General features: G+C 36.9%; 1 protein-coding gene across 1 annotated transcript in view; it reads right to left on the minus strand.

Annotated features, from left to right (window-relative positions):
- LOC126236746 (nucleolar pre-ribosomal-associated protein 1) overlaps positions 1-23,287 on the minus strand; it is a 171,466-nt gene that overhangs the window by 15,578 nt on the left and 132,601 nt on the right. Inside the window, exons 15-19 of the mRNA XM_049946281.1 lie at positions 17,125-17,334; positions 15,582-15,808; positions 9,408-9,686; positions 6,004-6,142; positions 3,902-4,156 (exon numbers count right to left, since the gene is read on the minus strand). Coding sequence (XP_049802238.1) covers positions 3,902-4,156; positions 6,004-6,142; positions 9,408-9,686; positions 15,582-15,808; positions 17,125-17,334 — 1,110 coding nt within the window. The remainder of the gene's footprint in view (positions 1-3,901; positions 4,157-6,003; positions 6,143-9,407; positions 9,687-15,581; positions 15,809-17,124; positions 17,335-23,287) is intronic.

A 23,287-nucleotide genomic window follows, 5' to 3' on the forward strand; every position in this document is an offset into this window, starting at 1 on the left:
AGGAGGAGGAGGAGGAGGAAGCAGAACTATTATCATAGTTGCCTGGTGAATCACACTACATGTATTGCTTTCCAGTTGGTGTTGGTCTAACTTCTTGCAGCCGAAAAGTACTATTACCAGTTTTCAATGAAAATTTTCTCCATTACTTTGAATCTGCAATTAGACTCACTTAGCTGCATCAGCTTGGAGAAATCCATCAGCTGAATTTAACAGCTCCTTTCTGATATCATGATCTTCATATAACAGCAATCAATTTGATATTCAAAGACAGATATCCTAAGTTCAAAATATTGTAATTTCTTCAAAATTACTTTTCAGGGAAAGCAAAATGCCACTGAGTTTGTCATCACCCAGCTGATGAAACAAGCAGCAGAAATTATTACAATTCCACTCACAAACCCAAGTGTTCAAATTATTTATAAAAAAATATTTGTGCAGCAGCTGCAGGAAATTGCTATTATGATAAATTTATCACAGTTTCTCTTTGGCGAAGCAAAAACAACTTGACAACAATACTGCAACTAACAATATTGCTATGGTTTGAGGCTATACGTCATATAGTGGGGATTTTCTTACAATTAATCTGGGTGAAAACAGAACTGAGATATCTTGAACTGTATTGGAAGTATTTGATGTTAACAGCTTAGGTGAATTATCTTGTATGTGTGGTATCAAGAGTGGTATATGTGTTGAAGGTGGCTGACACAACAGATATCATATTTAGTGAGTTATTGGCACTGATTGTTCAATATGGAGCTTTTAAATCAATTTGGAGGGAATTGTGAAAACATCAAGAATACAATATGGAAGGAATTCCAGATACCACATCAAAATCTTATAGGTTCAATACATTGAATGATAATGGGAAAATGAGTCTAAAATTTCTGAAATAATTTTAAAACTTATGAACATGTTATCCTCAGATTTTAATAAAATTATGTTCATTGTATGAAAAAATGAAATGTGTTTATTGTGGCATGCAACTCTTGCTATATATCTGGGATCTGTAAACGACATTCCCAGTCAGATATAGCAGTATAGGAAATGGAGGATCAGTTACTGGTGTATGCCATGTAACGGATGCTACAGCTTCCACTGAATCACAGATTTTTAATTGTGCTGCTAAACAGGGAAGTGTCATGTTTTCGTAAGTTATAAATTACAGGAACGTTAGCAAGTAAAAGATACTTCAGTTTTTTTGGAGTTTTGACAGAAATCATTAACAGTATAAACAAACTCTGGAATAGGCAAAATTTCAACTTAAGGATGCATTAATCTTCAGACTTCATGCACTGAAAATCACAAAGTAGTATATGAAAAGCTGAGTATTTATGGAAGAAGGGAGTTTCTTATAAATAACTGATTCAGCTTTCTTCAATAAATTTAACACAACAGCTGTGCATATGGACATATTCGTATACAAATCAGCCAACACCTGTATGTGTGAGAGATTTGCGTCTAAGTGATGTCCAAGTCATTTCATAGTAACTCTGAGCACTTCAAACATAGCAAGGTGGAATTGTATCCGTTGCTATAATTTCACTCATTGAATAATGTTTTATTTTCTGTTCTGCAAGTAATGCCTATATCAATGGTAGGAAATGAAAACCTTGTAACTCCACTTGGCTGTGAAACTTTGTAATTCCAGTGAGCAGTAACCACATTATCAAAGAGAGTTTTGAAAGTGCATGGATTTCTTTAATCTGTCAATAGCTAGGCTTCTACTAAATAGTTACATAATAGCTCCTTTATATGTATCACTTTCTATTTTTAAGAAATGGTTTTTACTTCTCCTGTAAAATTTAACAAAATGGAGTTACAAGAAATTCACTGCCTACCATCGACATTACGAATACATGAAATTTTATATTTTTATCTCTGCTGTATTTTGGTAAACATTACTCAATGTTTAGTTTTTATACCACGATGATAACAGTATAATTAGTTTTTGGGAAAATATTTTCTTTGATGAAATATTCTAAATTTCTGATCACTAAAATCATGTGCTTTTCAAAACGCCACACCTCTAATAAGTATTTGTTTTAGGATTGACAAACATTGATTGAAACCCACAGTTACCTCTTTCCAACAGACATCATATGTTTTTCAAAAACTGTGTATATACAAAATTATTCCTCTTCAAAATTATGATACTCCACAAAATTTGAATCTTAAACTGTAAACCTTTCATAATTCCGGTCGTACAGTTTTGTAGCCCCAATTTTCCTGTTTCCAAAAATATATACTTTAAGTAAAATAACATATTAATTAACAAACTGTTCAAATTAGTAAATCTGCATACTTCAGAAACTCCAGTGCATATTAAAACTTCCCTTTCATAAAATAGTACCTATCATTTCTACCATTTTTAACTACATAAATTACAGTTAAATCAAATTACTTCACAGTCTAATTTGTATATGCATTATACATCTTTCCTAGCTTTTACACTGTTACTGAAGATGAAATTACTGCAGATTTTACCATTTTGTAATTCCTGTACTATGTGGGTCTTTAAATACGCATCATGCAGCAGGTCACAGTAAATCAGTGGTAAACATTTAATCAGTACAGTAACTAAGTTTCTAGGCACTCATGGTTGGGTAGTTAAAGTGTGTAGTTACTATGTCTTAGTCAATCTGCATCCAGTAGCCAATATGTAAATTTCTACACCAGTTCCAGATCAGTACTATTCAGTCATTATTTAGCATTCAAGGAACTGAGTTACTATGTTAATTATGTGTGTTGCCACTTGTAAATTTTCTTGGATCACTCATACACTGTGTGAACTGCTGGCCTGTGTTATTACGACTGTCAAAGTTACTACCTAAAAGCTGGTCACTGTGACTCATCGCGACATGTGTAGTATCAATAAATGTGAAGAGAATGAAAAATAAACTTGTCAGTGTTATGCACAATTATTTAACAACTGTTTACAACACCAAATAATCATCAGCAGGTAAGCAGTACAAAAAGAGGAATTCAAAACATGTCTATAATGTTACAAACTTTGTGTTTCATTTTATGACATTTCACTATTTTTGAAAGTGATATCTGAGAGGGAGACAAAGAACAAACAAATTGCACAGAACATATGCATAGGAAGCAAAAAACAGCTAAACAGTTAGCAAGTAACAATGGAAATGCTAATGTGGACAACGTAAACAGCTTCAAAACATAGACTTTGTTATCAGAGTGCAAAAGGCGCCCACTTTCAGAAAATGTTATGCTCCCATAATTCTTCATGCACAAAGCAATAAGCTCACAATATTTCATTGAAAAATCTCGATGAGTAATGAATTTATGAAAGAAAAACCATCTATTCTCTGTGAAGCAGTACATCTAAATTCTCTTTTATAGCTCACTGGTGCATTTGTTCACCATTTTTGAAGGTCCTTAATTTTTCTCAGCAGCAGCATTAAACAATGCTGATTTCTGATGTTGATCAAGAACTATACAGGAAATTAGGAAACAATTCAACTACTGTAAAAGTTAGGGAAACTACTTGTAGGATCATGTGAACTAACCCCAGGTAACAACACAAGTCAATAAAGAGAATCCAAGGTCAACTAATACAGTAAAAACATTGGATTATTGTTATTGTTATTATTATTATTATTATTAATGTTCTCATGACCATGATGATAATTGGAATGTGTGATAAGTGCTGATGTAAGTTAAGAACATGCAGTGTTTACGATTCAACTGTGAATAATGACCATGGTACGGATGTTTATCTATACTCCAGCTTTTGTGAAGCTAATTAAAAATATAAAGACAATGAGAAACATTCAACAGTGATCCCCATATTATTATAGTTATACAATATGCCTTAAAGTTAAAAATAGTCTAAAAATACTGCTGCTATATTTCAAAATTTTGTTGAACACTGGAAACAAACCTCCAAATATTTACATAAGTCCAATACGGTTGCGGGTAAATGGGTTAAGAAATTTATCAAAAGAGCTGGTAGTGATGGTAATGTAACTGGTAGTGCTGCAATGGCACCAAGCAATGCTCTGGCAAGGCCTGTTTCACTACTGGTCAAACGATCCACTGCAGCCATCAACCACACAATTACACTGTAGCTGTTTGTAAGAAGCTTGGCTGCACCTGGCACTTTCAGTGCAGATTCCAACACTGAGACAATCAACACCTGTGAATCAAAATCATCAATATGTGATAAGCATAAATACATACATAAAATTAAAATTTTGTCATCATAGAGGAATGTTACAATGGCTCTTGATTGTAAAAATAACATTGGAGAGGATTTCTTTTCCCACCTTATGGAAGAGTTAAGATGGACAAATACATCATTTACAACTGCACAGAATATGGCTCAACTTCCAGATATGGCAATTAAATTTCAAAATTGATAGTACCAATACATAAGCACATAAGCATCTCTTGGTCATCTTTTAGCTGATATTATTCATAACTGAAAGTGGTGATATTTGGTGAAAGAAGGAATATAAATGGAAGAAGGAAAAAATAGCACTACTTGGGGGGAGGGGGGGGGGGGATGTGAGAGGTGGAGGTTGGGGAAATGAGGAAAAAGGACTCAAAACACAGGAAACAGGCAAATAAAGAGGAAATGGACATGGAAAAAATGTTATTACAGATGGTCTAAAAAGCTCCCAAATTTACATTTTTGCCAGTCTGTTACTCTTCCTTTTCTGCATTGCTTCTGTGCTTCCCCCTTCCCTTTCATTATCTGTATTTCATTCTTTTTCCTCCTCTATTGTGATCCACATCCATACTCTTCCTTCGGTAAGTACAAGACACATATCACCATGTACTACCATACTGTATCACGTCATGTCATGAATCAATAACTATTACATAATGTTTAACTACATCACAGAATGGCTTTATTTAAAAATTAACAACAATTTAAAAAGGAATACACTTCTGTTGCCTGATATGATTTTCTCATTTCACACAAAGTTTGGAAGATATTATGGTGGATTATATGACCAAGAACACGAATGGTCATCTGATAATCCTACAGTACTGGCTGATTACAAAAATAAAAACATATTGGAACCGCCTCACAAACTTTTGACTGCAGAGATGATTTCATGGCAAATATAAATTTCCATGTCCTCTTGAGTAGTGCAGAGCTGTGCAATGAATATTATTCCAGTATTTGGAACTCTTAGGAAGTAAGGGTGAAATAGGAGAACGAATGCATTCACGCGTTTGGTCGTTTACTAGTCGGTAGTTATGAATATTACATTATTTGTGATAATAAAAAATTTGTAGACTGCCAAATAACATTGTAAATTTAATAAAAGTTCATCCGATTGCACGTATTTTTCCCATTACATCAGTTGTAATATAAATAGTAAAGAAAATGACTGTGTTAGAAATAAAAAATAAAAAAATAAATAATTAATGAAAAAAAATAAACAAATAAACTGATGAGCGGGACTCAATCCAGTGACCCAGTGATTATGGGGCTTGAACTGTAATCAGTCGGCTGCCGGCGCTTCATGGTAAAAATGGCCATGCACAGGTATATATTTGACGACCAAAATTATCTTGCGATTTTCTCAATAATGCTTGAGAAGTACGCGCTACTGCTTACACATTTTGTTGTCCTCAAGGAGTACTACGAGTGTACAAAGTTTGCAGTAAATCCGCGTTCCAAACGTCGTGGCCTCCCCTTGTAAATCAAAAACAAAACAAAAAATAAAAGCAAATATAAAAATACTTAGGCAGATCTCAAAGTCAACATTGATGGATCAAAGAGGCAAAATAGTTTAAAGCGTGAAGGAGGGGAATTGCTTTGAGAGGAACTAACATTGTAAACAAGCCTAATTTTAGTTGGAACTGAAACATGCATCAAAACGAAGTATTTGTCAAAGTAAATCTGATATCTGGTTAGATGAAATGGCTAACTTAGTTTAAATCTGTCTACTGACCACAAATATTATAAATCTGTTTTATACAGGCTGGTGGCTTTCATTTTTAGTTTTCTTCTTTGTGTCACATTACCTTAGTTTCAGTGTCAGCCAAAATTGAAAAATAATAGTCCAGAAGTAACTTGAACAATACACATTTGAAGCACAATTCAATGTCTTGAGGACTTTTTAAACCATCTCTTATAACTTCCAAAATCCACTGTCGATGAATACTGTGTATGAAAGAAACAGACAGTTCAAATACATTTAATAAATACAAAAATGTTGAACACCAAAATAAATTTGATATTGATGTTACCTGAATTATATAATTTGGAAATTCTAGTGAAAACATCAAGAAAGATCACATTTTACCATCAGTCTATGAATGTAACTAATATACTCTAATTTTCACTCTCAGATGAATATAACTGTGCAACATCCAAATCACAGTAGTAACAATGGTTCATATGAAGCTAACTAACAAGAGTAAAAGCCCCAGGCATCACGAAAAAATGACAAATCTCAAACGAACACAGTCATGCTGTAGTACTGATTCGTTATAATTAAAGTGCAGCTAGACACAGATGCCCAGTGCAGGCTGTAATTACCATATTGCAGCAAACCTTGGTAGATATGCTAAAGCTTTAATATGCAACCAATTTACATTGAAAAAGAAAAAAAAAGTTCAAATTTTTATCACCATGTGCAAATCTGGCTCTGTGAATGTAAGAAGAACATACAGAAATTTTTCCATAGGTAACAGATTAGGCATGGTATGTGGCCAGAAAAGGTCAAACAAGTGAGAAAGACATAATGTTGATTTTATTATTAACCACTGCTTATACATATGAGCACCAAAGACAATGACGAGATGTTGCATATGTAAAGAAACGTGATCAACAATTGCTCGCAGCAGTTCCAGTGTTCCTGCTAACACATTCTGGCACTGTACACTGCAACACGAGGTGTTGTCTCATCTAGCATGAAAACGGTGGTTTCCATACAGTGGTGCTCTTCCAAAGCAGGAATCAAATGTTGTACAGGGAGGTCTCGATAATGTGCAGACACCATGGTACACATGGCAGGCCATCTAGGTACATTCTCTTCAAAGAAAAATGGGCCGAGAGTAATGGTGTTTGTGAATCCATACTACACAGTCACAAATGGCAAGTGCAGTGGCTCTTCAGACACAACAGGTGGTTCAACAGTGTCCCAATTTCGGCATTTCTGTGTATTCATTGCACCCTGTAGTGTAAAATGTGCTTTGTCCTCCACAGAATATTGCCCAGCCACAAGTCATCAGCTTCAGTGCGTGCCAGAAACCTAAGAGAAAATTCAGAACATTGCTGCAGATCATGAAGTTTAAGTTTCTGCACCATCTGGATCTTGTACGGGTACCAGTGTGAAATAGACTGCAAAACTTTCCATACTGTTGCCAACGGAATGGACAATTCTCGTGACACTGCATGAGCACTATCACTACCTGGGCATATGCTGCATGGTCAGTTAGAGCAGCAGTAACCTCGTCAATAACTTCCACTTGGATACGACATGTTCCTCTTCTGTGTGCCATACTGAGCTCACCTGCGTTTTCAAATTTCGTTCTCATCTTTACGCCACTTAATGACATTGGGCCTCTCGTCAGCCCTATCAGTCAGTGACACACTCTCAATGCAGCTCTGTAATTGCTGCTATTCACATAAAACATAGCCACACTGTACACTAATGTTATGGCTTGTCAAATGACTGTATGGATACCGTCATACAGTGTACAGTGGCAGATTTGCACTTGATGTACAAAACTGGAACTAATTTGTTTCCAGGTTCTGCATTATCATATTAGCATATCTACCAAGTTTCACTGACATACAATAATTAAAGCCTACCCTGTGCCTCCACGAGTAGCTGCACTTTAATTACAACTACCATGTAGTTCCAATATTATGAAAAGGAAAGTCACTTTTCACCATTAGTAGAGATGATGAGTCGCAGATAGGCACACCAACCTTCGTGAACAACAGACGTAGACGTAGACACACACACACACACACAGCCTCAGGTACCTGAAACCACACTCAATCAGTGTTGTTTCAGATGCCTGAGACTGCAGTCGTGTGTGTGTGTGTGTGTGTGTGTGTGTGTGTGTGTGTGTGTGTGTGTGTGTTGTTGACGAAGACATTAATGGGCGATCCAGAGTCTCCACTAATGGTGAGTATCAACTTTCCTTTTCATAACACTGTTACATTCCATCCTGGATTTTCCATTGTTTGATTTTTTACCATGTAGTATCATGTGGGGGGGGGGGATGAATCTGCAATTTGTAAAGAGAGATTAAATATGTATACACAAAACTACAGAATGGAAGTGGAACACACATGAACATGGTATATAAAACAAAATTGACAGATGCTTTGAAAGAAACAATAAAACCACAGAAAAGATAAAGGAGGTTGATACGGCAGAAAAATTAAGAAGGTAGTAAAAATAAGAGACTTCAGAGATTTTTGGCTTATGAAGAAAGAAATTCTGTAATAAAAACAAATGGTTAAATAAAACTGACCACTCTCAGAAACATCAAACAGTCCTAGCAACCAGCAGCACAACCCGCAATGACTGACAAGAGAAGAATTACAGATGCACCAAGAATTTTCATAATGACCGCCTTATTAATGCAAGAGATTGAAGTCCACATTTGCAGCTGAAATGTAATGCCTCTTGTCCATATGAGAATGGTTCAAAGGGAGATGTTCCAATAGAAAATAATTCACACTGTAGAGTACATTGACTATGGCAACGAAAGAAACTGGCTCTGTTATGTAATATCACAGTCCTTCAAGCTTCAGGAATAAAAATTGTAGATGAAAAAAAGTAGAAAAATACTGAAACATACTTGGAAACTGGATTGAAACATTTGTGTGTTAAGTTTTCAATGACTATGTTTGTATGTTTTCTATCTGAATCTTGTTCCATTTCAGGACCTCAATGTTACAAAACTTGTTTGTGAAGGCTTTTATTCCCATTCTGGGTGTGTGCAGTTATTGTGTTTACTATCTTCTGTTTTTAATCCATTGTTTGCTAAATACATTTATTGGAGGATGTATGATTTATTACATAAGACAAACACCTGACAAAAAAAGGGAATGAAAGTCAATTTGTGATTAGCTATGCAGTGATAATGAGTTATGTAGTTTACCTTGTTGTATAGCATTTATTTAACAATATGTTGCCGTAGAAGAGTGGCCAGTGTTTTAATTTGTAACTATAAAATAACCTGCACAGAAGGCAAACAGTATTGCATGTAATGTCTACTTGGTATGCAGTATTTGTGACCTGTAATAAATAGGATACTATGCATACTACATAGAAACCTATAACAAACAACTATTGAATTAAATGTTTTCTTAACAACAGTTGAAATTATATCACTGAATTCCACACATCTGCTCTGTTTCAAATACAATATAATAGTGCTGTCAACAAGATTAATATTCTTACCTGTGCTGAAGATCAGAACTATGAAAAAGTGGAAGGAATTCAGGGATACTCAACAGGTACAACGAAGGTTTGGCAAGAATGAAATTATGCAAAGGCTGATACAAAGGATGAAGTGGTTGAGAAATTAATAGTGAAGCCCTGGCGAGGAATGTTGACACTATGCATGAAAGTTTTGGAGTGACAAATTCAGTGTCGTTCTTGCCATATTTCATGATATCCGCAGCACCACAGCGAATGACATCCAGCAGATGTAGCCATAGGTGGCGTTCCTTACCAAAGCTGGAAAAAATAGACTATATTTAATTATATGATGCAAATAATACTGCAGAGTTACTCCTATGCGACATGAACATTTTTGAAGAGTTTGATGTATTGTGACACTCTTATGCAAGAAGGAGACAAAAAATAACAGCTTTTTCAAGCAGCATCGTAACTACAGGAGGCACGAAACACAAAGCATATTATTGATTTTTATTTTTATGTTTTTTTTCTTGTGGATGCTAGCAGGTCAATGTCCTTCAGCTGGCTCTGCAGGAATTGTGTATTGAAAACCGTGTGTGCTTTATCTTCACATGTTGCAGCCCATTTTCTCTAGTGAGTTGGCGATGATCGAACAGTTCCTAGCACAAAACCCTGTTATTAATTTGCTTAAGTTCACTTATCTGATAAACAGAAAATGCATGTAAAGGAACTGTCTTTTCCATCCAGCATTTTAATTTATGACCTTATTTCTACATTAAAATAAGTACCTTCCTTTGATTGGCTTTAAACTTGTGCCTCATTTTCACAGAAGAGACATAGTATCATAGACTATTAATTATGATCATGACCCCTCCATAAAAAAAATGTAAAGAAATAATCATAAAAATTGTTGAATGAAACTGCTGCGTCGTCTGAACAAGATACAGCCAGGGCACAAGCACCACAGGCGCAACGAAGAAAGCTGTGCTTGTGACATAGATACTTGCCACTTGCGCGACTTCCACCAGTGACACAGGCGGCACTGAAGACGAAGATATCGACTTTGCCGCAGCCAATTGCAGCCAAGTACAATTCACCAATGACTGGAGACAGCGGACAGAAGCCTACTCTGAAGGTAGGAGAGCAGGTCTCACCTACTTGGTTATATATCATTGTCCAGGGCTGACTTAGACACGGAATGTCATTTAGTGAACTCTTAGAAGTGAACGGACAGTTGTAAATTGCATTTGCTATGTACTGTGAAATTTACCTATGACTATTTGCACTAAGCCATTGAGGGCCCTTTTTTGTGTTATATTACATGCAGCATTGCAGACTTAATCATTCAACTAATCACAAACATAATAAGCCTTTTTAATGCATTTGTGTGACACTGTTACCTAATTTGTTGGAGTGTTTTAGAACCTTCGTTCTCCTATCCTGTTGCCTGACCCCGGGCACAGATGTGTAATAGTGGCAGGGAGAAATTGCCCTAGCAGTGTACTGCACCAGAAGCCATTTCACGAACTTGCTACCCTAACAACAGTGGAAACTTGGCCTCCACAGCAGTAGCAACAAGGCCTTTACAAAACTGGTGATAAGAGTTTACAGAAGAAACAAGTGGCTAATAAAAGCAACACTACACCAAAAACCTGCAGAATTGCAGAGAGAGTTAAAAACAGTTTCTGTTCAAAGAAGGACTCAGTGTCACAATTTTCACATGAAAACTCTCACCAATGAACTTCTTTTGAGAAGATGTACAATAACAATAACAAAACATATTTTCCCATTTTAAAAGAATATAGTGTATTTAGCAAGAGAGCTACTAATGCTAATTTATTAATTAATGATGATTTTCCAGGAAGTATTATAAAGTCATCTGAAACATTAAAACAGTTCCTCTCTGCATTACAGACATTGTCAGCCTGACACACCCAACATTATCAAAATACTATTATACAGACTGTGACACCAATGGAGCAATGCATGCTTCATTCAGCTTACAAACTCTACAGTCTAGCACTGATTTATGTATTTGGTGAAGTGATGAAATAGTGCATGCAAGGAGTAACACAGTGAATACAGTAACGTTTTATTTCTTTCTTCTTTTATTTTAATAGATTTAGTGAACTATACACATTGTCAGACGTTTTTCTTACTTTTTTAAAAATAATTTTGCCATCCTCTTCAAAAGTAACTACCAATGAAAGACATGAATGAATCCAGCAGTAATGCAATTCCATATTTGGGATACACACAGATGTAATTTTCAGAATTGGATGAGATGCCATTTGAGAGTAAATTATAATATTAATTTCTGACAGTGTTTGCAATTTATGTGTAGACATTAATCAAGTTTTTGTCACTGCACAAAACTTCACTAGAAAACACTTGTGTGTGAAACATCAAAAATTGATGATTTTTTTGTGCATGTAAAACTAATTCTTTCATTGTTTTGTATAACTGTCCACTTTGTCTGTCGCTCTTTTTTTCTTTAAGTAATGTGTTCACATGTTACTTTTTTCCACTAATCATACACAAGCAATTGCAAAAGTAAGATATTCTCTTAATATGTTTGTTGTACATGTTGCTTTATTATTTCACACTAACAGGTAAGTAAACAACTTAAATAGTTATACAATGTTTTTTTCTGTTATTGTGTAAGGAACTATGCTTCTTTCTTTTATGCCACATTTTTCTTTGCATTATTTTCATCAGCCATTTTAAATATTTCCTTGAGAGTAAACTATAATATTAATTTCTGACAGTGTCTGCAATTTGTGTGTAGACATTAATCCATCTGGAGGGAAGTATGTAAAGATACAGAAAATTTTTGTTTCTTCTATATGTTAGTTTTTGATGACATGAGTTGTTGTAAATGAGGGCACATGGTAGAGAAGTTAGCTGGCTCTTTTGATATGTTCTTTCACATTTTAGGGATGTGTAATGTGTCAGAATTTTTATCACACGGTTATCTTTGTCAACTAAGTGAAACATACAAAACACGAAAAAGAAGGCGTAATATTTTTACACAGTTACAAAATACGTGAAAACAAGATAATGTACTGGAGCTAACACTGCAAAATTATGTAAATATCTGCAACTGAAATTCCTGACAAAGTTTCAAATATGATAAACATTACGGAAAAAGAAAAGAGAAGTGATATAACAATCCTGAATATGCCACAGACTACAAAATATTGATGAAACAAATTTCTGAAGTCAACTAATCTCTCAGGCACAAAGATAAGTTATATCACTGACTGGCAATATAGCAACAAAAAATAAACAACATTCTAAGGGTGTTATCTTACATATTTGTTAAACGTGCAAAACTTTCAAGATGGTAATAATAAATATTCCTGACAAGAACCTGCAGATATGTGAGATTATGCTTATCCATGGCTATATAACTAAAAATATATATTATGATATCTGTTTGCAAGTACATGGTCACATAAAATGAGAAGTAACACAATACATGTGGCAGAAATATCCCACATAAAGAAGTCTTACTTTTATTTTAGATTTTTTACATAAATTAAAAAAAAAGGTGCATTACGAAATTTAAGCACCCTGAGGTTGTATTCAGTATTTTTTTTATTCAACTGAAGCATTTTAGAATAACTGGCACTGTTGTTGAATCCTACAGCTGATAATAGGTAATACAACTGGTTGCTATAGGATGGGCTGAGTGTTGGCTGTCACGACAAATATACGTGCATGGGAAAGATTACAGAATTTAACTGTGTTGTATCACGATCAGAACTGAATAATGTGTATGGACAGGCTAAATATATAATTACAGTGATAGTAGACTAACAACAATTGCTTATGTGGTGTGTAGGTTGGTTTTATAGAAATTAACAAGTGCTGTTTGATACGACATATTTGACTGTTACTGAAGATTAATACAGTCGATGAAATGTCAATGCCATCTTATTTAGACACCCAATCATTTAGCAAAGTCAGTAAAGAAAGAGTACACTGGTCATAAGAAAAGATGTAGTAAATGATGATAAATAATGCTCCACAAGCGCAAACTAACTGTGGTGTGGCAGATGGCTAGCCATGATTTTTCATCAACAGTTATTCACCCCATCAAAACACATAGCTCAATCTGATGTTGAAATCATTTTATTAATAAATGGTTCTGCTCTTCTTATGATACAGTTACTTACTTTAATACAACTGTTACTGTGACTGGGGCTGAAATTAATGACAAGTACCACCACAACTGTATGTCACAGTAATCAATGACGTTTGCAGATACTACCTTCACACACTCAACCACGTGCCAACTGATGTCTTCCTGTTCAAGCACTTACAGGAAAGTGGGTGCATTTTGTTCAAATAGGCAATGTGGTCAAGTCAGTTACTGGGTGAAGTTGAAGGATTTAACCTGAATATGAATGTGGTTGAGATCTGATTTTATCTGTCACATGACTTGTGCAAATATTTGCATCTTAGATGAAACAGGTGTAGACAGATGTGAAAATTACCGAACAATCAGTTTAATAAGCCACAGCTGCAAAATACTAACACGAATTCTTTACAGACGAATGGAAAAACTAGTAGAAGCCGACCTCGGGGAAGATCAGTTTGGATTCCGTAGAAATACTGGGACACGTGAGGCAATACTGACCTTACGACTTATCTTAGAAGAAAGATTAAGGAAAGGCAAACCTACGTTTCTAGCATTTGTAGACTTAGAGAAAGCTTTTGACAATGTTGACTGGAATACTCTCTTTCAAATTCTAAAGGTGGCAGGGGTAAAATACAGGGAGCGAAAGGCTATTTACAATTTGTACAGAAACCAGATGGCAGTTATAAGAGTCGAGGGACATGAAAGGGAAGCAGTGGTTGGGAAGGGAGTGAGACAGGGTTGTAGCCTCTCCCCGGTGTTATTCAATCTGTATATTGAGCAAGCAGTAAAGGAAACAAAAGAAAAATTCGGAGTAGGTATTAAAATCCATGGAGAAGAAATAAAAACATTGAGGTTCGCCGATGACATTGTAATTCTGTCAGAGACAGCAAAGGACTTGGAAGAGCAGTTGAACGGAATGGATGGTGTCTTGAAGGGAGGATATAAGATGAACATCAACAAAAACAAAACGAGGATAATGGAATGTAGTCGAATTAAGTCGGGTGATGTTGAGGGTATTAGATTAGGAAATGAGACACTTAAAGTAGTAAAGGCGTTTTGCTATTTAGGGAGTAAAATAACTGATGATGGTCGAAGTAGAGAGGATATAAAATGTAGACTGGCAATGGCAAGGAAAGCGTTTCTGAAGAAGAGAAATTTGTTAACATCAAGTATAGATTTAAGTGTCAGGAAGTCGTTTCTGAAAGTATTTGTATGGAGTTTAGCCATGTATGGAAGTGAAACGTGGACGATAAATAGTTTGGACAAGAAGAGAATAGAAGTTTTCGAAATGTGGTGCTACAAAAGAATGCTGAAGATCAGATGGGTAGATCACATAACTAATGAGGAAGTATTGAATAGGATTGGGGAGAAGAGAAGTTTGTGGCACAACTTGACCAGAAGAAGGGATCGGTTGGTAGGACATGTTCTGAGGCATCAAGGGATCACCAATTTAGTATTGGAGGGCAGCGTGGAGGGTAAAAATCGTAGGGGGAGACCAAGAGCTGAATACACCAAGCAGATTCAGAAGGATGTAGGTTGCAGTAGGTACTGGGAGATGAAGAAGCTTGCAGAGGATAGAGTAGCATGGAGAGCTGCATCAAACCAGTCTCAGGACTGAAGACCACAATAACAACAACAGATGATAAAATAATAATTGTATGGATTACAGGAGTTTGAGTCCTTAAACCCAAAAATTAATTTGTGCAATAAATATTTGTAGCATTTGGGATGAAAATGAAGGGTGTTTCACCTTTACAATGTTGTGAAGCAGTCTCTCTCATCAACAGTGTATAGTACTTTCACAATACTATGTTTCTTTTGCAAAATTGGTAAAAAATGAAAATCAACTTTATGCTAACTTTCCGATTTATAGTCTTTATAAGAACCAAGTGCTTACTGCTTTTAATACAGTGCAATATGACTGACTGTTTAATCAACACAACTTTCAGTTTGGCATTGTAATACATTCCCCAAGATTCAGCATACAATAATAATATTACAGTGAAAAATGAGTTTCATTTATATAAAGACAGTAACAGAGAAATTCGATATTTCTTAAAACTTACTTGGTAGCTTCAAGATGTGTGTAGAGTTGTCCAATTACATGCCAAGCTGCTGATCTAGTTGTGTTACATTCGCTCCCAAGAGCAGCAAGAACTAATGCCAGTGCATCACTGTGAATGACCTTTTGTGGTCTTACTGGTGATTCTGGAGCCAGCAACTTACTCAACAGAGGCAAGATAAATGCAGGATCATAAATACTTGAGTCGTCATGATGCATATTATTTAAAACCTGACAAGCAAACATATTGATCTTTTATAGTATTAAATTTAAAGAATATATAAATAATAGCAAAAATGATAGGGCACAAGGAAGTAATAAAAAGGTTGAGTGATTCATCTTTCAAAAGTTGACTGACTGACAGGAACATATATTACAAAAATCTGAATAATTTCTCAAATTCCTTCCAACTGTTGATTCTTTACAAATGTGTTCTCTCAATCACTATGTGCCAGAATATAATTCAATAGCTACCTCCTACTGGCACAGCTGTTCCTTCTCATTTGATGTTACTGATAAATCCAATACACATACAATATTTCTGTACATGGAAAAAAGCAAAACTCTGGGAAAACAAGGTATGATGTTGCCCACATGAGCAAATAGCTCATAAAAATATGGTCATCAAGCTAAAATACAGGTTGAACATCCACTGCTTTATTGGGCACTGTTTCTGTTAGAGACTTTTTCCCTTCCACAGATTGGTGAATTAGCTCCTTCAGCCAGTTTCAGATGGGTTCTCAGATTATTTGGGAATCAAAACCACAGTTCAAGCTGCTTTGTCAACACAGTAAGAACTGCGGTACTAGAGATTAAAGCCACATTAAAAGACAGAAAAAGGGCTGAACCAACTGATTATAAGATGTGAACCTTTAAGTGCATAGCTTGGTACTTACTTGTGTATTGTCCCCCCCCCCCCCCCCCCCCCAGTACAGTTAATATCGTAACCATACAAGTGTATCTGACCAGTTACACTTCTTAGAGTACTTCAGCAACAGGAATCACATGGCAACAATGAGGTTATTAGAGGTGGAGCAAGTGCTTCAATTGGACAGGGAATTAGCTACATTTGTCTAGGGACACATACTGACATTACATGTAAGTAATAATGGAAAATGACATATAACCTAAACCTGAATTGTTAGACAGAGATTTAAATTTGCTCTTTCTGAATGAGTCAAGTGTATTAACACTGTACATCATCATTCGATGGGTGAGTAAGGCTGTAGACAAAAGATGCAATCAAAAATGTGCAATGAAATAAAGTTAAATACCACACCACTGAAACGAACATAAAAATAATATATTCTTACACAAACAGTGTGCACATTCCTAAAGTTTAATTATTAACAACTGAAAGCAAAGGTTCAAAGTCTCAAAGTTACACTTAATTGAAAATTATTCCAGTTCACTGTCACTATAAACATTTCATCTTTAATATTAAATTCCTATGGCTTGAGCCACAATGCTACAAAAAATTTTAAAAAATAAAAAAAAAAGGAACCATTAACTTCATGAACAAATGCACCTGTTAGTATTAATCTTACCTGTACATCTCTCTCACAGGGAAATCTTGAAACTGTTGTCTGTAGAACAGCAGAATCCAACATATCTAGCACTTGATTGGCATGGGGCTGCTGCCAAAGAGATGAGCTACCTTGGCCTCTCACACTATAATGATTCACTGCTGCCTCACCCCATAAATATGGCTGGCATCTCTCAAGTGTCACACCTGACGATTCATACTTCTGTAACAACTGAATGAACACACAGAATATAACAACAGTACATATTCACTTTGATACATAATATGGGCTTGAGGAAAATTACCACCACAAACCAGCTATACATACAGCAAAATGTACATGGTCCAGTCACATTAATGTGACAACTGCCTGTGTTCGACGTCAGCATGCAATAACCACACACAGATGGAAGATGGCAGCACAAGTAGTGGAAGATATATAAAGTAAGTCAAGGGATGTGGAAAACAGTGCAGTCATTGTCATTACACAAAAACAGAGAGATTTATCTGAAGTCCAAAGGTGTATGATCATTGGCTTTCGGGCCAAGGGTGGAAACATTTCTGAAACAGCTAGCTTTGTAAATTGTTCACTTGCTGCCATGTTTGAAGTATGCTGTATTTGGCAAAATGGTGCAATGCAAAACTGATGCTGAGGTAACTGTGGTGCACCAAAGGTCACCGATGAACTGCAGAGATGTGTATGGGCAAATAGATGTACAATTGTTGAGCAACTGAACATCCACCCAGAGGAACCTAGATACTACCAACAGTGTCTCCCCAACAACCGCTCAGTGAACATTGCTGCATATGGGCATCTGCAGTAGGTGCCTAGTCTGAGCACCCATGCTGATTGCTGTCCATTGGCAATGAAGGCTGGAATTTGCACACCACTACTGCAACTGGATGTCAACGTTGAGGCGGCAGGTTGCCTTTTCAGGTGAATCATGTTTTATGCTCCAACAGACAGATGGCAAACACCCTGTAACAATTGTCAGAAGAGTACAGCCCAGAGGAAGGACGGTTATAATCTGGGGAATGTTTTAATGGCATTTCCTGGGTGATCTCATCATTGTGGAAGACACAATTGATCAACACAAATATGCACCTATCCTTGGGGACCATGTCCACATTATATTTAATTTGTTCTTCTTTGGCATGATGATGAGTTTAACATACTCCCCTGGCCACCAACCCCCCCCCCCCCCCCCCAATTAAAACCCAATGGAGAATCAATGGAACCACCTTGATCGAGCTTTTTGCGCCATGGGTCCTCAACTATGAAACCTAGCACAGCTGCCATGGCACTAGAGTCGGCACGGCTTTACATCCCTATTGGTACCTTCCAGAACCTCCTTGGCACTCTTTCTTCAGGTCCTTGCTGCAACCGGTGGTTATTCAAGCTTTTGACAGGTCACCACACTAATGTGACTGGACTATGTATAATCACCCCATACACCTAACACACAAAATGACAACAAGTTGCAAAGCATAAACTAGGAGTGGTGAAAAGTAATAACTTTTAGAAGATGACATGACAAAATAATAACTGACAACATGTTTACTGGAAGACCAATAAGTTAACCAATTTATTTAATTACTGAACAAGAAGTGTTCCTATTTCCACACTTATTGCTTCACCAAATTACAACACTAAAGAACATGAACATAATTAGGATAATAACTACACAGATCCTGATTGGAATATTAATAATCAGAAGACAGAGCATAAACAAAGGAACACATGTAGAAAACATACAGAGACAAAAATTATAGTTCTATTCTTCTACAGCTGACATCAGACAGGAAAATTAAATGTGTTCAAATGTTGATCCAAAAGTTTCAAGCTGTCCCAAAAGATTTCTTCAGCATGCAGTCTTTTATCGTACGAGACATTTATTTTGGAGTCAGACTTGAGAATGAGACAAAATTCTATCTGACAAACATATACATAAATGTTGATAAGGATGGGTAAAACACAACAATCCAAAGATTATGAAGATGAGTAAGAGAGAGTTTTCTGTTATGTAAATACCATAAATGCCCAAGCGAGGGATTGTAGAATAAGTGATGAATAAACTATAATCCCTTCAAGCTATGCACATTTATAGAGGAGGAAAGGGAAATGTATATGTTGAAAGCAAAGAAACTGAAGTCAAATTTCAGAGCTCTATCAGGGAGTGGTATGGTCCAGATCAGAAACTTACAAGTAAATGAAACATAGCTGTTGAGTAACACCCTGACTCAAATCAGAAAATATGCTTCAACTATATCTATTCAGTTTTCTGGCAAATTCTGAAGATACAGAGATCCACACATCAATTGGTTAAATCAAAATGTACTTTTACGCAAAATAGGTGAATGGCAACAACTCAGCTGTAGCAGACTTGATGTGTGGAGCACTGAAGCACACAGATGAAAACAGTATTCACACTAGCTTTAGAGCTCTTGCTCTTTTCTAGTAATACCATACACAAACAGACACACAACCACACAGACACACAAATCAGCACTCCCACAGCAGTGGGAAGATGGATTATTGATTATTGAAAGCAGCTACCTGGGCTGATGGAGGTGAGGAGAAGTTAGAAAGGATGTACAAGGTAAGGAGGGTGTAGTGGAAGAGAGCAAGGCTAGTCATTTGACAGATGACCAGATGACTCAGTGACTGCACAACAAGACGAAAGGAGTTCAAAGGCAATAGCATATGAGAGAGAGAGAGGGGGGGGGGGGGGGAGGGAGGGAGAGTGGAGGAAGGCAAATGGGGAAAATGGGGAAGGTGGAGAAGAAGAGGAAGACAGGGATGAGGAAGAATAAGGGAGAGGTGTGGAAAAGGGGAAGGAGTTGGATGGAAGGGAGGGGAGAGGGGGAAAGAGTGAAAGAAAGGAAGAGAGAGAGAGAGAGAGAGAGAGAGAGAGAGAGAGAGAGATATGGGAAAGGATGAGGAAGAGTGGTGGGAAAAAGCAGCACTTGATCTGGGTGGGTAAAGAGCCATGTGGACAGAGGAGAGAAGGGGAAAGGTAAAGAGAGGCATTGGGAATAGGTTAACAGAGGTTTAGGCAAAGGGGATTACTAGAGTGAAGGTAATACTAGACATTCCCACCTGTGTAGTTCAGATGCCCATGTTCCAGGTGACTCTACACAATATGTTATTCAACTAATGACATGGATAAGACAATTACTTCAAGGGAGAACAAAAAGTATTCTGTAAAATTTAATGATGAAACCGAATTAATGAATACATACATGTGTAGTGCATTACAAAAGACAATTTCTGTCTATAAAAATTACATTAACGAGACTGATTCCATTAACAAAATTCTTTATTGAACCCTTTCTGGCTATGTGGTATCCATATATTACAAAAATGGATGTATGTACGTACAAGAGGTGTTCAATAAGAAAAGAAACACTTTTTTTTCTTGGTCAACTATGGTTGCAAAATGCAGAAGTTGTTGTGTCACATCGTGGAATACTCCTGCTTCAGCCCCTATAGTTTCATCAAGTTCCGATAGGTGGAGGCAATATACGTAGCCTTCAAAATGGCATCTGTAATGGTGGTGTATTCCAAGTAGAGCACATTATTGAGTTTCCTTTGGTGGAAAGCCAGATCACATGCAGAATGTCTACAGAGAGCTGGCTGTGAACAAAAGTGAGTCATTGGGCAAGATGTCTGTCATCATTGCAACAAGGTTGCACTAATCTACCCAATCTCCTGAGTGCTGACTGCCTGCACAAAACTGTGACTGCTGCAATGTCGGAATGCGTGGATATTCTCATTCAAGGTGATTGATAGATCACACTCAAACACCTCACTGCACAACTGGGAGTCTTTGTTGGTTGACTGACACATTCGTCCACTAGTTGGGGTACTTAAAGATGTGTGCCCGTTAGGTTCCTCACCGCCTAACAGATGACATAAACAGAAATGATGGAGTATTCATGTGGAAACACTTGCAGATTAAGAGGCTGATTGTAACAATTTTGTAACAATGTTGTCACAAATAATGAAACATGTGTTTACCACCACGAACCAGAAACAAAACAGCAATCCATGGAGTGGTGCCACACCAACACTCCTCTGAAGACAAAGTTCAAAGTCGCACCCTCAGCCAGTAATGTCACGACGACAGTCTTCTGAGGCTCCGAAGGGGTTATTCTGTTTTATGTCCTCCCTTCTGGTACAACAGTCAACTCTGAAGTGTATTGTGTTAGAGTCAGGAAACCGAATAACCATGTTCATTGCCACAAAACAAACAAATTTCTCCTTCTCCATGACAATGCAAGACTTCACAAAAGTCTGTGCAACCAAGAGGAGCTCCCAAAATTTCACTGGACTGTTCTTCCTCATCCACCCTACAGCCTGGATCTCACATCTTATGGCTTTCATCTATTTGGCCAGAAAAGGATGCACTCTGCAGGAAGCAGTACATAGATGATGGGGAAGCTATTGATGCAGCAAGACGCTGGATGTGACGTTGACCAGTAGAGTGGTACCATGCAGGCATACAGCCCCTTTCAATAAGGTGGTGAAAGATGATTATGTTGAAAAATAGGATTTTGTAGCAAAAAGGTGGGGAATAATGTGGTGTGTTGGGAGTCCTGACCTACTTTCAGAAAAGATGAGTTGCATTATTTATTGAACACCCCTTGCGTGTGTGTGAAACAGAAGTGACGCATGAATTCCCAGACTTTACTAGTCCCGTACTTGAGAATGAGAGCATTTAGTGACTTGCAACAAACTTTACATATTACTTCAAACCTTCACGAAATTTTTTCTTGCTGACAGTTGACCTTCAGAAATAAAGAAAAAATGAGTATAACTTACTTCTTTTCCACTGTTCATGCGGTAAAATCACCGAATGAGGCATGGCGTTACAATTTATTATTTCTGCAGGCATCACATTGGCTAACATCCTTCACTTAACAACCGAGAGCAATGGCGTTTGCAGAGAGTTGTCGGTGCTTACAGACAAGCAACACTGTGTGAAAGTGGTGAAATCAACATGAGATGTAAGATGGACATATCCATTAGGACAATGCAGTGAAAATGACGTTAATGGGCTATGGCAGCAGATGACTGACATGAGAACCTTTCCTAATGACACAACATGGGCTCATGACCATATCGGTTGACAGGAAAACTGTGGCCTAATCAGATAAGTCCCAATTTCAGTTGGTAAGAGTTGATGGTACGATTTGAGTGTGGTGCAGACTCCACAATGCCAAATTAACAACAATGCACTGTACAAGCTCATGGTGGCTCCCTAACAATGTGGGTTACGTTTACAAGGAATGGACTGGGTCCTCTGATCCAACTGAATAGATTATTGACTGGAAATGGACATGATTGGGTACTTGGAACCCATTTGCACTCATTCATGAACATCATATCTTTCCAAACAGCAATGCACCACGTCACCAGGCCATAACTGTTCAAGACTGGTTTGACGAACATTCCAGAAAAATCGCCCAACATGAATCCCATTGAATGTCTAGAGGACATAACCAAGAAGCCATTTTGTGCACAAAATCATGCACCGGCAACCTTTTGCAATTATGGACAGCTTCAGTAGCAACATGGCTCAATTTTTCTGCAGGAGTCTTCCAACAACTTGTTGAGTGTATGCCACGTCTATTTGTTTCACTACACTGAGCAGAAGGAGGTTCAACACGATATTAGGAGGTAGCCCATGACTTTTGTTACCTCAGAGTAGTTCAGGAGATACGACATCATAAAAAGTAAGATGTGTGTAAAACTGCTGCATCATGCATGACCTAGAAATTAATTACATCTTTGCTACTAGGTCTATTGAAAATAAATTTTGCAGGCAGTATAGACATATGCTGCTGAAATATACCTACAACACGATATCAATGTACAAAACGTGTTCAGGAGATGTGACATCATAAACAGTGAGAAACATGAAAAGCTGCTGCATGGTGCATGATGTTTAAATTTATGACTTTGTTCCTACTAACCCTATTTACAAAACATTTTGCAGACAATATCCACACACGCCTCTACAGAATTATATCATTGTACAACATGTAGTTCAGGAGACATGACATCATAAACATTAAATACAAGGCCAGACACTGCCTGGTACGGGCGTGGGATGCACACCTATAAACAAACACCTGGACAACAATGGATTTTTCCACTATCATATATACGCATACAGGAT

Source organism: Schistocerca nitens, chromosome 2 (assembly GCF_023898315.1).
Source record: "Schistocerca nitens isolate TAMUIC-IGC-003100 chromosome 2, iqSchNite1.1, whole genome shotgun sequence".
Lineage (NCBI taxonomy): Eukaryota > Metazoa > Arthropoda > Insecta > Orthoptera > Acrididae > Schistocerca > Schistocerca nitens.